At 47.2% G+C, this 14,355-nt stretch overlaps 2 protein-coding genes across 10 annotated transcripts in view; both read left to right on the forward strand.

Annotated features, from left to right (window-relative positions):
- The window catches only part of LOC103457137 (pleckstrin homology domain-containing family G member 3), a 23,582-nt gene extending 23,431 nt beyond the window's left edge, over positions 1-151 (forward strand). Inside the window, exon 15 of the mRNA XM_008397091.2 lies at positions 14-151. Within this exon, the coding sequence (XP_008395313.1) occupies positions 14-151 (138 nt within the window). The remainder of the gene's footprint in view (positions 1-13) is intronic.
- A 164-nt stretch (positions 152-315) lies between these two features.
- On the forward strand, positions 316-14,355 carry LOC103457122 (inverted formin-2-like). Of its 9 annotated transcripts, XR_532384.2 has the most exons (24): positions 317-442; positions 3,894-4,053; positions 5,805-5,838; positions 5,909-6,050; positions 6,631-6,763; positions 6,849-7,325; positions 7,406-7,536; positions 7,620-7,681; positions 7,771-7,873; positions 8,177-8,262; positions 8,496-8,596; positions 9,067-9,137; positions 9,224-9,331; positions 9,411-9,481; positions 10,583-10,703; positions 10,778-10,942; positions 11,028-11,112; positions 11,184-11,342; positions 12,182-12,721; positions 13,277-13,345; positions 13,427-13,465; positions 13,571-13,663; positions 13,755-13,817; positions 14,000-14,355. XR_532384.2 is itself a non-coding variant. In XM_008397071.2 (21 exons), the coding sequence occupies exons 1-20, from the start codon at positions 347-349 to the stop codon at positions 13,814-13,816; spliced, it is 2,907 nt and encodes a 968-aa protein (XP_008395293.1). In that variant the 5' UTR covers positions 317-346; the 3' UTR covers positions 13,817-13,827; positions 14,000-14,075. The 9 variants fall into 9 exon arrangements, 4 of the variants coding, with proteins under 4 accessions (XP_008395295.1, XP_008395294.1, XP_008395293.1 ...); XR_532381.2 differs by having other exon boundaries at positions 13,277-13,465; XR_532383.2 differs by having other exon boundaries at positions 13,427-13,663.

Here is a 14,355-nt window from a genome sequence, read left to right on the forward strand (position 1 = left end):
GGGCCCGGTGCAGAGCGGGTCAGGGGACCGGTGCAGAGCGGGTCAGGGGACCGGTCGGGGACCGGTCAGGGCCCGGTGCAGAGCGGGTCAGGGGACCGGTCAGGGGACCGGTCAGGACCGAGACCGGACTGCTTCGGTTCCGACGCAGTGAAACATCGATGGAAGCTGAAACCAGTGGAGATTTCTGCACCAACTGACTGATTTACTCTCTTAATGCGTCTCGTTCCTCTGATTGGCGCCAACATGGGGCCGACCCGACCCGGCGCCGGCCTGCTGGCGGACCGAGCCGCTGCCCTCTGACCTCCTGTCCTTGTGTCCTCCTGCAGCTCTGGACACGTCCAACGTGATGGTGAAGATGCAGGTGTTCGAGCTGCTGGCGGCGCTCGCCCTCTTCGACCCCCAGGGCTGCAGCCTGATCCTGGACGCCTTCGAGAACTACAAGGTTCGCCACCGACACGCCGAGTTTCCTGCTTCCTCTGGTTCCGATCCGCCTCTCAACCCCGCTGATGTTTCCATCCTAAACATCGCTAAACCTCCTTCACGGATCGGTGATGTTCGTAAAGTTATACAGGCAAAAATTAACAGCAATAACTTGAGTTTTTTCTCCTGTTATAAGAGGAAAAATGGGAGTTAATTGGTCAGCCATATTTAAGCTGTTGCTCATTAATCCAATATTTAGTTGGCGAGCTAAAGATTTAGTCTAAATATTTAGCTCCAAGCTAAACGGCACTAAGCTTCCTCACTAAATATTTATTTAGCTACCTGGCTAGCTAAATAAATAGCTAGTCAGCTAACTAAATATTTAGCTAGGTGCTAAATATCTAACAACCTACCTATTTAGCTCCAAGCTAAACAGTTTCATTGGAGCTAAATAGTTAGCCTCAGAACTAAATAGTTTAGCTAAATATTTAGCAAATATATAGCACAGATGTAGCTAAATATTTAGCTAGTTGGATCTAGATGTAGAGCTATTGAGCAAATTAACTTGCCAATAAGAGGAAGTGGACCATCAAAATAAAAGCTGGGTCTTGATAACTTCTATATAAACTCCTGCTTGACATCAAAACTAAACTGAACTGAACTAAACTATCCAAATTAAATATTTAATCAAGTTATGAATTAATAATTTGATGAACTTATGGCTTTTTCCTCTAAATAACCCAAACTATTGCTGATAATTTTTGACAGTGTAACTTTCAGCTTCTTATTCGCACCAGAAAGTTTTAAAGTGTAAATATAGTTAAAACTTAATTTACCGTTGATTTGTTATTTTTTTAAGTGAAGAACGACCCAAAAATCAGTTTATCAGGAAATCAGAATATTACTGATTTCCTGATAAACTGTTTAGCTCCAATGAAACTGATGTAATGGTCATGAGGAAGCCTACTGACGAGAAAGTATTTTGGTAGAAAGTTGAGTGGAAGGATAAACGTCGGTGGAAATGTTTTTAGCGTATTTCTGTGCTGCTGGTTTTCCAGCATGCAGTCGGTCAGTTCAGAGCCTCCAGGAGTTTTTCTGGTGAAAATAAACGTCACAGAAATGTTCTTTTGGTTCGGGTTTGGTGTCGTTGGAAGGCGAGTCGTTCTGCTGATGTCACCGTTTCATCGCTGCTTTGTCAGCGGGATCGTGGCGTAGCAGCAGATAAGACTGACCGGTTCTGACCCGCCCAAACCCTGAGCGGGAAACGGAGCTGCTCTCTGCTTCCTCTGTCCGTTCAGCTGGGCACAGCAGGCCTACGGAGAGAGATCAGGGCCATAAAGCTTGTTCAAAAGAAAAAATGTCTGAAACTGAAAAAAAAACCATTGAATCTGAAAAGTAGTTTTTAACATTTTTTTTCAGTTTCAAATTTTTATTTTCAGTTAATTTTTTTTTTTTCAATTTCAAAACTTTTTGTTTAAAATATTTTAGTTTTTCAGTTTATAATTTTTTCAGTTTTAAACTTTTTTTAAATTTCAAACTAGCTTTTAAGTTTCCTATACATTTTTCAGTTTCAAATTAATTGTTTAGTTTAAGATCTTCATTTTCAGTTTGTTTCTCAAGTTAAATTTTTTTTTGTTTCAAATGTTTTTTTCTTTCCAGCTTAAAAATAATTTCAGTTTCGATTATTTTATTTTTTTTTATCAGTTTTTTTTTCTTCTTTTGAGCGAACATTTTGGCCCCAGTTGACCTCCGTAGAGTCTGAACAGATCCCGTCACTGATTAAATCATTTTGGTCTAATCCGGCCGTTTTGGATCCGATTGGGTCGTTTTGGATCCGATTGGGACGTTTTTGGATCCGATTCGGACGTTTTGGATCCGATTCGGACGTTTTTGGATCCGATTCGGACGTTTTTGGATCCGANAGTATTTTTAAAATCTAGCAAAACTCAACAACTACAAATCTGAACGAATCACTTCCTGCAGACCGGAGCTCACAGGTAGGAGTGTAATGACAACCTTTGCCCTCTTGGGGGCGGTGTTGCATTTTGTGTAAGTGACCTCATAATGAATTTGCTTTATGTTATTCAACAGTTGCAGTAAAAGTTGTTTTATGGTTCAGAACCAGAAATATTCCAGACGCAGCACCAGGATGTAAACGCTTTAGTCTGTAACGTTGTGATTCTAACGAGTTCTTTCTGCTTCCAACCAATCAAATCGTCCGCTGACCTGCCGCCGCCTCAGCGCCTCTGGAGGTAAGGAACTGACCCGCTAGCCTAACGTTAGCCTGGCTCTGTGCGGGCGACTGGCCGAGGTTGTAGATGTACTGTAGCATGTTGAGCAGTGTGTGGCGTCCCGCAGCATGCGGTCAGTGAGGACGCGCTGGCGGGCGACAGGCGCTCGCTGCAGGGCGCCATCAGCAGCAGCACGCTGGGCTCCAGCAGCCTGGGCGAGCCGGACGGCGGCGAGGACGAGGCCGGCCGGCTGGACGACTTCCTCCTGGAGGACGAGCAGGTAGAGGACTTTGCCAGCTCCGTGCTGGCTGCCATCTCCTGCTGGCAACACACCGTCCAGGCCTTCCTTTCCTCTGCGGGGACGGTGAGGCTTCCTGCTTCCTGTTCCTGCTGCAGCTCCGTCTGAACGGACGGCCGCCATAACTCCAGCTGCTGCTGCTGCTCACACTGCAGAAGCACAAAACTCTACCAACTATTTTAGTCTAGTTTCAAGTCCGAATATCTCAGTTCGCTTAAAATAACACAAAACTAACTTGTAAGTAACGTCCCAGCAGCATTCAGTCACTAATTCCTTCGTATTGATGGAAGAGTCCCAGTTCCTCTGGCTGATGACGTTTTCCCATGTTGTCAGTGAAATAATCAGCCAGTGGAACCAGAACTGTCTGCTGAACTTTGACCTCAGACTCCTGAGACTGAACGTGGACTTGCTTTGCTCTTCTGGAGTTCCTCAGGGCGCTCAGCCGCTATGCGTTAGCCTGAATGCTGAAGGTTTGCTTTCTGTGTTTGCTGCTTATTCCTCCTTTTCTTTTTTATGCATTTATTTCTCTGGCCTGTTTTGCAAAAGCTGCTGTGCTGCTTCATCCTCCAAGCAGCCATACATTTATCTCCATCCGTTTAAGTTTTATGACGTCTGCAGAGTTTAATATGTTTTTATTTGCAGGAGGCAGAGAAAAGTTGCAAAGCCGCAACCAAAGAAAACGGACAGCTCTCTGAAGACGAGCGGATCGGACCTGAACCCACACCTGAGCAGGTAAACAGGAACTGTTAGGGAGCTGTTCAGGAACTGTTGAGGAGCTGTTGAGGAACTGTTCAGGAGCTGTTCAGGAGCTGTTCAGGAACTGTTCAGGAGCTGTTCAGGAGCTGTTCAGTANGGACGTTTTTGGATCCGATTCGGACGTTTTTGGTCGTTTTGGATCCGATTCGGTCGTTTTGGATCTGACGTGTTTGTGTCTCTGCCTCCAGACTCTGAGGAAGCAGCAGTATCGCTTCAGCGTCATCATGAACGAACTGCAGGCCACTGACAGCGCCCCCTACATGGTCGCCATGATGGCCGTCATCAACGTCCTCCTCCTGGGACAGGAAGACCTGCGCAAGAGACAGCGACTCAGACAGGAGTTCATCGGTACGAACCAGCAGAGGCCTCAGATGGGCGGAGCTTAGCGCTCCTCAGCCAATCAGCATTAGTTTTATTCAGAAATATGATTGGCTGGGAGCAGAAATAAAACTTTCTCTGTAGCCAACAGAGCAGAGACGACTTGTAAGGTTCATGCCAGTCGGTTTGTTTATGAAACCAGGCTGTGGTTTTATAATAATTATAAAACGATTATGACTCTCATAAAATTAGAAGTTTTAAAATCTGTGGTCTGAAACAAAATTACACACAAAGATTATTTAGTCCTGGAATGAATCACTTCCAGAAAATAAACTATCGGAGTCGAAGAAGTTAAAAATTATTCAACGTAAAGATGTAAAAAGTTTGGTAGTGATGGGAGCTTCGTTCATGTAAAGTTTAATAAACGGCTGGAGATCAATGAAGATGATCAGTTCTATTTGGTTCAGTTCACCAATAGAACTGATTCTGTTTCATCTGATTCAGTTTGGCTTAATTCAATTTAAATCCATTTTATTTGTTTTCGTTTAGTTCCGTTTCATCCAGTTCGGTTCTGAACAGTTTAGAGCAGGAAGTGGACTACAGCGCAGGGCATTCTGGGTAAATGCAACCAAAACAAACGTGCTAGCCTAGCGCTAGCAGGAGAAATGAGTCGTGGTCTTTAGCCAGAGACAAAAAGAAAAAATCTGACGCCTCCATTTTGTTTCCAAGAAAGAAGGAAGTTGCGCTCAGCGGTTTTCATGTTGTTTCCTTCAGTGGTGCAGCGCCCCCACAGGCCAGGAGGGGAACAGGCACAACCAGCTCAGACATTTCAGACATACCACAGTTGTGGAAAATTCTCCCGTTATCAGGTTCAGACGAGTTTTATAAGTTTTTAATGATGGATCCACGTGGATCATGTTCGACGCTCCAGATGCGACTCTGGAACATCATGAGTTGAGACTCATTCTGAGCTTTTCTGTCTCTCCGGTTGATCAGAACATCCTCCACATGTTCTCAGGTTTCAGACGTTTTCTTTGGCCTTTCGCTGATCTCAGGTTTTACATTCAACAGTTAAAAAAGGAATTTAAAAAAAAAGGACCAGCAAATTTTCTACGGGGAAAAAAAAAACAGTAAAATTTGAGTTTGAAAAGTCAAAGAAAGACGAACATGTTTTTATTTTACCATCTGCAATCAAATCGGTCCAAACTTTTCCTGTTTTTGGTCAGTTAGAATTAATAAAATTATTTCTATTTGCTAAATGCCAGAAAACTTAGCAAAACAATTTTTACAAAGATGTTTTTACAGTAATTGAATTCAGAAGTTGACGTTGATCAGCTTCATGGATTATTGTCTATTTTTAAACGTAATCGCCGTGTGTGATGTAGATTATTCAGTTGATGCGATTCGTTATGTTTTCATCAGCTTTTTAAAAATAAACGTCTCCGGCCAAAATGTAAAGAGGATTTATAGCATTTATATTTAAGCTCATATGTCTGATATTTATATACCTGAAACTGTAACTATGGAAACAAGTGAAGTTCGTAAAAGGCAAAAAACTCCTAGAATGAAAGTTGATGAGTTTAAACTGTGCAGTTGAACCGGAACGGTTCAAATTCAAACGATGCCATCGCCGCCTGCCAGTCTGGTCCTGTCACTGCTAACCGGACTGCTGGAGCGTTTTGACCTGGTCCAAAGGCGTTGGACGTGTTGGACGTGCTGGACGTGTTGGACGCGTTGGACTCTAAACTCTGAGTCTCACCATGACGCTCGCTGTGTTTCAGGGCTGCAGCTGCTGGATCTGCTCCCCAAGCTGAGGTAAATGTTTCTGCATGGCTTCCATAACCAGAGTCCGGCGGCGTTGTGACGTCTCTGCGTCCGTCTCCAGAGAGACGGAGGACATGGACCTCAACATCCAGTGCGATGCGTTCGAAGACTCCATGGCGGACGACGAAGAGGAGATGGAGAGACTGTACGGCGGGATCGACATGAGCAACCACCAGGAAGTCTTCAGTTTGCTCTTCACCAAGGTCAGTCCGCTCCTCTTCATCAGCTCCTCTTCCTCACCAACAAAATAACAACGTTCCTCTTCGGAAACCTCAAAGAAATTTCTCCAGGAGGTTCTTCAAAATAAGAGCATGAATAAACCTCTAAATAATTGGATAATTTTCAGCAGTTCATAACTAAACTTTAAGCTCAATGTGCTGAATGTTTTCAAAATTAGCAAAAGTGCTAAGCTAAAAATTAGCTCCGCCATTAGCGGAAATGTGCCCAAATCATTAGCATTAGCTTCTGCTAAATACCATGTTGATATAGCAGTTTAGCATTAGCATCTCACTGTAGCATTAGAACTTATTTTGTGATAAGTGCATAAGGGTTAGCGTGGCTAACTTTTTGGCTAGCATAGCTAACTTTTCGGCTAGCGTGGCTAACTTTTCGGCTAGCGTGGCTAACTTTTTGGCTAGCGTGGCTAACTTTTTGGCTAGCATAGCTAACTTTTCGGCTAGCGGTTCTGACCATTGGCCGTTCCTGGTTGTTACCGAGGTGAAGAACCGGGTTGTGAAGAACCGGGTTGTGTCTCACCGTCGTCTCCATGGTCTCTGTGTCCAGGTGTCCAGCTGTCCATCCTCAGTCCAGCTGCTGTCCATCCTTCAGGCCTTGTCGATGGTGGACCCAGAGAGAAACGACATCTGGCTGGCTCTGGAGGCGCTGACCGATCGAGCCACGCTGCTGGCCCAGAACGGTGAGTCCGGTTTCAGGTTCTGGGTCAGGAGGCGGGTCCAGAGGGATCACTGACCGGATGTAAGCGTGTCTGAATGTGTTTCCAGCTGATTTAGGTCCCGGTGATTCGCTGCTGGATCGGCTCTTCCCCCCAAAACATCCGTCATCCAATAAGAAGGTCAGAACGGTGGACAGGGCGGTGCAGACCCGACCGCTCAGCTGCCCTCCTGACCAATTACAGCTGTTGGCAGAGAAACAGGCTCCGCCCCCTGCAGCTGGTTGTCCTCCACCTCCTCCTCCTCCTCCACCTCCTCCTCCTCCTCCTCCTCCACCACCTTTACCTGGTATTGGAGCTCCGCCTCCTCCGCCTCCACCACTACCAGGCGCCGGACCTCCACCGCCTCCACCTTTACCTGGCATGGGGATCCCACCGCCTCCACCAATGGAAATGATCGCCGCTCATTCAGCACCGACTTTAGGCAGCGCCTACTTTAGCCCCGCCCACCACTCAAGCCCCGCCCCCTGCCCCTCCCTGCGGATGAAGAAGCTGAACTGGCAGAAACTCCCGTCCAGAGTGGTAACCGGTGAGCCAGTGGACGTTCTCCCACCTTAACTCTGAGCTGTTTGGACCCGGTCAGGTTCTGGACTCTCTGTCTGTCCACAGATCATCAGTCTCTCTGGACATCGTCATCGTCGGAATCGGTGGAACCAGATTACTGCAGCATCGAGCAGCTCTTCAGTCTGCCTCCCACTGAGACCAAAACCAGAACCAAGACCAGAACGGAGTCCAAAGAGGTGGAGAAACGTCGGTGCAGGTTCTGTGGTCCTGAAGGCATCGTCTGTCTGACCCGTTGTCTCTGTCGTCTCCTCGTCCACAGATTTCCTTCATTGACGCCAAGAAAAGCCTGAACCTCAACATCTTCCTGAAGCAGTTCAGATGGTGAGGCGCCGGCCAATAGGATCGCTCCTTTGGTTGCACTTCCTGGTTTTCAGTCGTTGATCGATTCTTCTGCTCTGTCTCTGCTGAAGCTCCCATGAGGAGTTTGTGTCTCTGGTCCAGAACGGAGACCGGTCCAAGTTCGATGTGGAAATCCTCAAGCAGCTGGTCAAACTGCTGCCAGAGAAACACGAGGTCAGAGTTCAGCAGGCGCTGACCTGAGCCATAACGAATCGCTGCTTTGTCGCTAGTTACATTTGTGTTATTCACTGTTTGAAAAAGTTTCTTGATATTCAATTTTTTTGGGGGGAAAAAAAGTCTGAACTTTAAAATAAGTCTATATTTGTCGCTAGTTCCTTTTTGACACGCTTCAGAGGAAGCTTTCAGATTGGGTCAGGGGGCGGGGCTTTGCTTACCTGACCTCCACCTTTAATGTCCCTCTACTTGTCCACACGCTGTTTGACGCCTCACCTGATTGTCTCACCTGTCCGTCCTCAGATAGAAAACCTGAAGTCCCACCAGGAAGACAGAGACAAGATGGCGTCAGTGGATCAGTTTTACCTGCAGCTGCTGAACGTGCCCAGGTAAGAGGACAGCGCCACCTGTCTGCTGAAGTAATGATTCACCTGCACGCCTGACAGGTGTGTGTGTGTGTGTGTGTGTGTGTGTGTGTGTGTGTGTGTGTGTGTGTGTGTGTGTGTGTGTGTGTGTGTGTGTGTGTGTGTGTGTGTGTGTGTGTGTGTGTGTGTGTGTGTGTGTGTGTGTGTGTGTGTGTGTGTGTGTGTGTGTGTGTGTGTGTGTGTGTGTGTGTGTGCAGCTACGCGCTGAGAATCGAGTGCATGCTGCTGTGTGAAGAGAGCAGCTGTGCGCTGGAGACTCTGAAACCCAAAGCCGAACTTCTGGACCGGGCCTGCCAAAGTCTGTATCAACAGAATCTACACACACATTAAAACCTGAAAACACCTGAAGAAGAGTTCTCCATAGGGCTGCAGTTAGCGATGTGGCGCCCCCTGGTGTTCATGTGAACAACCAGAGTTCAGATTCAGACGGGAAGAAACTTTTGCTCCAGTTTCTCAGGACATTTGACCAACTTCACGTTTCAGCAAACATGGGAGCTGATGTTCAGTAAATAATTCCTTAAAACTGATTTTAAAAGTTTTAGATAAATTCATTTATAGCGAGATATTTTTCCCACGTTAGTCTGCCGGTGCAACTAAAACTTTTTCATCAATTTTGGGGAATTAATGAAAAACAAGCTCCTGCATTTGCACCAAACCAAAAGGCTTGTAGAGATTTGATGTTTCCGTCGTGTTCAGTCATATTTACCCTGATGATTTTGACCCAGATGCTTTTTCTCCGTGTGAAATGGTGATGTTTGGTGTGTTCAGGTGTGAGGGAGAGCTGCCGCCTGCCCAGCTTCTGCAAACTCATCCTCAGCGTCGGGAACTTCCTCAACTATGTAACCGCTTTCTGCTTCCGTACACACGACGTAATCCAGGTGAACAATCGGCTGTAATCTGCTGTCATTTAATGCTTTTGCTTCAGGGAACTCACACTGGGAACGCCGACGGCTTTAAAATCGGCACTTTGCTCCGACTGACTGAAACTAAAGCCAACAAGTCCAGGATCACGCTGCTGCACCACATCCTGGAGGTACAGGCAGGGGGCGCTCTGCTCACGCTGCTCATGCTGGACACGGATTACATAACCTGAGACTTTAATCTGACCCCAGGAGGTGGAGGAGAACCACCCGGACCTGCTCAACCTGCCTGACGACCTGCAGATCTGTGAAAAGGCTTCTGGGTAAACAGACCAGCTGATTTATTCACTTTAAAGAAATTAATTTCCATTTCAAACGGAGGTCATGGTGTCATTATGATCCTGGGAGATTAACATGTAACAAAATCAGGCATGAAATCTATTTTAGACAAAAATCCTCTCCATTAATGAGCGAATTAAACGAGTGTTGATGTAAAAACACGGTTAGTTTGTGGCAGCAGATTAGTGAACCATTTATATAAAAAACTATTATTGCACTGAGTGTCTAGTGTAAAACTATCTATCTTACAAATTGGATATCAAGCTATGTAGGTAGCTAGTTATCTACCTAGTTAAGTAGCTATCTAGTTGTGTAGCTATGTAGGTAGCTAGTTATTTATGGAAGCTGTGTTATGTCTGTGTAGCTGACCAGTAGATGGTCCCAGGCTGAAAACATTGAAAACCCTGATTTAAATTAATTCTCCATCTGGACTGAACTGGAGTAAACTGAACTGAACTTGACTAAACTGGACTGAACTGAACTGGACTGGACTAAACTGGAGTAAACTGGACTGAACTGAACTGGACTGGAGTAAACTGAACTGGACTGGACTAAACTGGAGTAAACTGGACTGAACTGGAGTAAACTGGACTGGACTGAACTGGACTGGACTGAACTGAACTGGACTGGAGTGAACTGAACTGGACTGGACTAAACTGGAGTAAACTGGACACTGAACTGGACTAAACTGGACTGAACTGGACTGAACTGAACTGGAGTGAACTGAACTGGACTGAACTGGGCTGAACTGAACTGAACTGGACTGGACTGGACTGGACTAAACTGGAGTAAACTGGACTGAACTGGAGTAAACTGGACTGGACTGAACTGGACTGGACTGAACTGAACTGGACTGGAGTGAACTGAACTGGACTGGACTAAACTGGAGTAAACTGGACTGAACTGGAGTAAACTGGACTGGACTGAACTGGACTGGACTGAACTGAACTGGACTGGAGTGAACTGAACTGGACTGGACTAAACTGGAGTAAACTGGACACTGAACTGGACTAAACTGGACTGAACTGGACTGAACTGAACTGGAGTGAACTGAACTGGACTGAACTCTCCTGTTCTGGCTGCAGGGTGAACATGGAGTCCATCCAGTCTGAGTACTACTCTCTGTCCAAACGGCTCAAAAGCTCTGAGAAAAAAGTTTCCTTTTCCTCTGAGGACATAAAGGAGCAGTACCTGTCTGCCATCCAGGTGAGTCGTCAGGCCCCGCCCCCTCGTCGTCGCCTCGTCTCGCTCGCATCGTGACGGTTTTCCTTTTCCTCCAGGAGAGCCTGCAGGTGTGTGAGCAGCTGCAGAAGGTCATGACCTCTGTGGAGGACAGGAGGCGGGACCTGGCGGACTACCTGTGCGAAGACGTCGGCACCTTCTGCCTCGACGACCTCTTTGGGATCATCAAGACCTTCAGAGGGCTGTTCCTCAAAGCCCTCAAGGTGAGCAGCCAATCACAGGTGCTTCTGACATCATCAGGATGAGATCATCACAAAACAAAACATCCTGGTCGTTTTCACCTGACAGGAGAACGAAAACCGGAGAGAGCTGGAGAAGAAGAGAAAGAAAAGAGAGGAGGAGAAGCAGCTGAAAGGAGATTCCAGCAGGATGGGTGAGTCCCGCCTCCAGCAGCGCCTTGGCCAATCAGAGAAGACCGATGGCTGACCGATGCTCGCCTTGCAGTCAGGAGGGAGGTGAACCAGCAGGACGACGGCTGCATCATCGACCACCTGATGGCCGAGATCCGGAAGGGCCACGCCCTGAAGACCAGAACGCCGTCCCGCAGGGGCAGCAGGGGGCAGCGCCGGGGGTCACTTCCTGTTCCCGCAGACACGGTGCACGGTATGGTTTACATCCCGACATGTCGCGCATGCGAACGACGATGGAGGGAAAAAAGACGATTATTTTCCATCCACAGCGGCGCTGCTGCAGTAAAACCGTTAGCTAGATGAAACCAGGAGATTCAGAGCCGTCACTGAAAATAACAAGAAAAACCCTTAAAGAATAACTCAGAACTAATCATACGCTGCGAACAGACCTGTTTCCATAGCAACTGACTGACAACAGCTCCACTAATGCATCAGGATTCAACACCAAAAAACAAGCAAACATTTGCCGCATTTTATCCGTTGAATTATTGTTTTCTGGCTTTCTGTTTGTTCTGACGTTATTCATGAGTGGTCGCTGTGGTAGACTAGCCACCGCTGCTACTGGCTAAGCTAACAGCAGCGCTTGATTAGCCGATTTAAACTCCTGCTCTACAGATGATCCGTCAGTTGGTCTCTGGGTCGACGCTTGTTTTGTTTTTTAATTGAACTCAACACAATGAATTCTGCAGCACATCTACATGTTAAACTTGTCATGGTCAGGCTAGCATAGCTGAGCTACTTTCCTCTCATTTGCTTTTTTTTTTTATTAAAACTTTTTCTTGACCTTATCTAGTTGTCATTGTGTTGACAGTTAAAGCCCTGCGTCCCTTTTCCTTTTAAATATCAGGCGTTCATTTCAAGTTCACCCCATTGTGTTGACAACTTATCAGCTAACACCAATGCTAGTCATTGTTAGCCAGCAGCTTTTTGCCCTCCAGCAGGAAGTCAACGTGTCTTTAGCTGGGCGCTAACTAAACAGCGACGTCCTGTTGGATCTTCAGCTCTAAATCTGGAGCCATTGTTGTGTTTCAGCGCGTCCCGGGACCATACGGAGGTCAAAGGCCGTCGAGGACCCCGACTCCCCTCTCTGTAGCCAATCACAGAAGACATCTGGAATGACCTCAATCCAGGAGGATCCGCCCTCCCATCCAGGAAGCTCCAGCCAATCAAAGAAGCCGTTGGAGGCGGTCCAGACTCCTGGCACTTTCAACCAATCTGCGACGGCCTGGCCCTCCGGAACGAGTCCTGATCCCAGGTCAGCAGAACCGCCAAAGAACCAGAACCCACAAACACCTACAGCCGTTCCCGCTGGACCTGCAGAGGAGACCAGGCGGAGGCGTCAGGAGTCTTTAAAGGACTCGGGTCTGGAAACCCAAAGTTCCTCAGGACTGAAGGGAGTCCAGCCCGGCGCAGAGCGTCCGGCACCGAGCAGAGTCTGGAACAGCCTGAGCGCGGCGGATGGGTCGGACTTTGAGTACATCTCCTCGTCAGAAGTGATAGGAATCGGACTGGAGAACGGCAAAAATCCAAACGAGAGTCCGAGCAGGAGAACGCACAAGACCCGTCCAAAAGGTACAGAAACGACCGAGCAGCCGAGATGAAGGGTTTCTGCCCTGTTGGCATGGCAACCGACACAACCTTAATCTGCAACAGCAGCTTGTATTTGTGGTGCAAGTGTCTCCCCCTGCTGGTGAAGACTGGAGCTTCAGCCAGAGAGCCTTTGGCCCGCACAGATGGAGGCTCGTGCTTCAGACTTTAGCGGTTTAGTTGTTCGACTTGTGTGAGGCTCTGAAGACTCGAGTCCAGGCAGCTTTTCAGCCGCTAGCCGCGGCTCTGCATGACCAGCCGGTCACTTCCTCTGATCCTACTGGATCATTTCTAGCTTATCTTTGAAGACGTTTAGCACACTTAGCTTACCCCCAGTCTGACAGAGTAGCAAAACTTCAAACTCATTTATTTTCAAGTATTTTCTAACATACAACAAAGCAGATCCCCTCCCCTGCCTATTGCTGCTTCAGCTAGCATAACAGCTTGACTTTCTGTCATTGAGTCCTGATTACTGCCATGTTTATGTTTCTATGCGTCTGAATTTCACTGTTCATGTTATTGTGTCAATATGTTAACAAGCCGGGACAAACGCAGAGGATGTGGGTCTGGTTTCCTCCCGGGCCTGAACCCGTCCGCGCCTCACCCGAGGTAGAACCCGACTCAGACAGAACCTCTTTTAATCCCAAATAATCCCGTCAGTGATTCCACGTCTCTGCATGTCACCTCCAGCTCTTTCTGAATCGGGTTTGAGGACCAAACATGTCAAAGGTTCACCTCTCAGCCAATCAGCTGCTTCGTAACAAATGTTAGAAAATCTGCTGGATGAAGATCCGACTAACACCAAATCCTGTAATGTCTGATTAAAACACGCAGACCAGGCCTCCTGTAAAAGGTTGCAGACCAGCGGTGTCCAGAGGCTCCAGAGGGACGAGTCCTGAGAGCATTTTCTAGAAGAAACTCAGAAATGTTGAGATTAATCTCTGAACTAAAAAAAAAACCCCAAACTGTTCCGTTCAGCCACAAACCGACCAATCAGGTCGTCCCTTTTTGTTTGCAGGACTCCATGACGGCGTCGGATCCCAAAGCCCCAAGCAGAAGAGAGGATGCGTTGTGCAGTGAGGTGAGTCCAGGTGTGTGATGTCATTGGTTGTGACGTCATCTTATTTATTTTTTTTGTTTTTCTACGTTGAGATTTTCCGTTTCAAGCTTCTGGCTGGTGGCGCGTCGCCTCAGCCTGGCCGGTCAGGGAATGACATCTGGACGCTGCCGTGACTTACTGCGTTTCTTCTTCTGTGATTCCAGGTGAGCGGAGGAGGACCCGTCTCCGTGGCAACAGGAAAGATCTGAAACGGAATAAAAACTGTGCATTGAGAGCAGAGAGTAGGTTTTCTGGTTTCTGGTTCGGTGAGCGTCGACGTGCTAATGCAGGTTACCTGAGCAGCCAGGTGAGCGGAAGTGGGCGGGGCCTCCGATTTGCCCTGGTTTCATTGGTTGAAGATCAGATCTCAGATCAGGGAATTCTGGGTAAAACCAGACGTTGAACTCAGACAGGTGATAAAATGTGGGAGTGACCTCCATCATTTCCTGTTACTGCATTTAACTTCCTGTCCTGCAGCCTGTCACAATAAAACTCCGTCTGATGGTTTAAATCTGCAGGA

The sequence above is a fragment of the Poecilia reticulata genome, linkage group LG21 (assembly GCF_000633615.1).
Source record: "Poecilia reticulata strain Guanapo linkage group LG21, Guppy_female_1.0+MT, whole genome shotgun sequence".
Classification (NCBI taxonomy): domain Eukaryota; kingdom Metazoa; phylum Chordata; class Actinopteri; order Cyprinodontiformes; family Poeciliidae; genus Poecilia; species Poecilia reticulata.

Bases quoted from the DNA above. Each gene is read 5' to 3' on its own strand.
- LOC103457122 (XM_008397071.2), top strand. From the start codon at position 347: ATGGTGAAGATGCAGGTGTTCGAGCTGCTGGCGGCGCTCGCCCTCTTC. The intron at 7,537-7,619 runs GTGGAGAAACGT...CCTCGTCCACAG, and splicing joins CCAGAACGGAGTCCAAAGAG to ATTTCCTTCATTGACGCCAA. The intron at 8,263-8,495 runs GTAAGAGGACAG...GTGTGTGTGCAG, and splicing joins CAGCTGCTGAACGTGCCCAG to CTACGCGCTGAGAATCGAGT.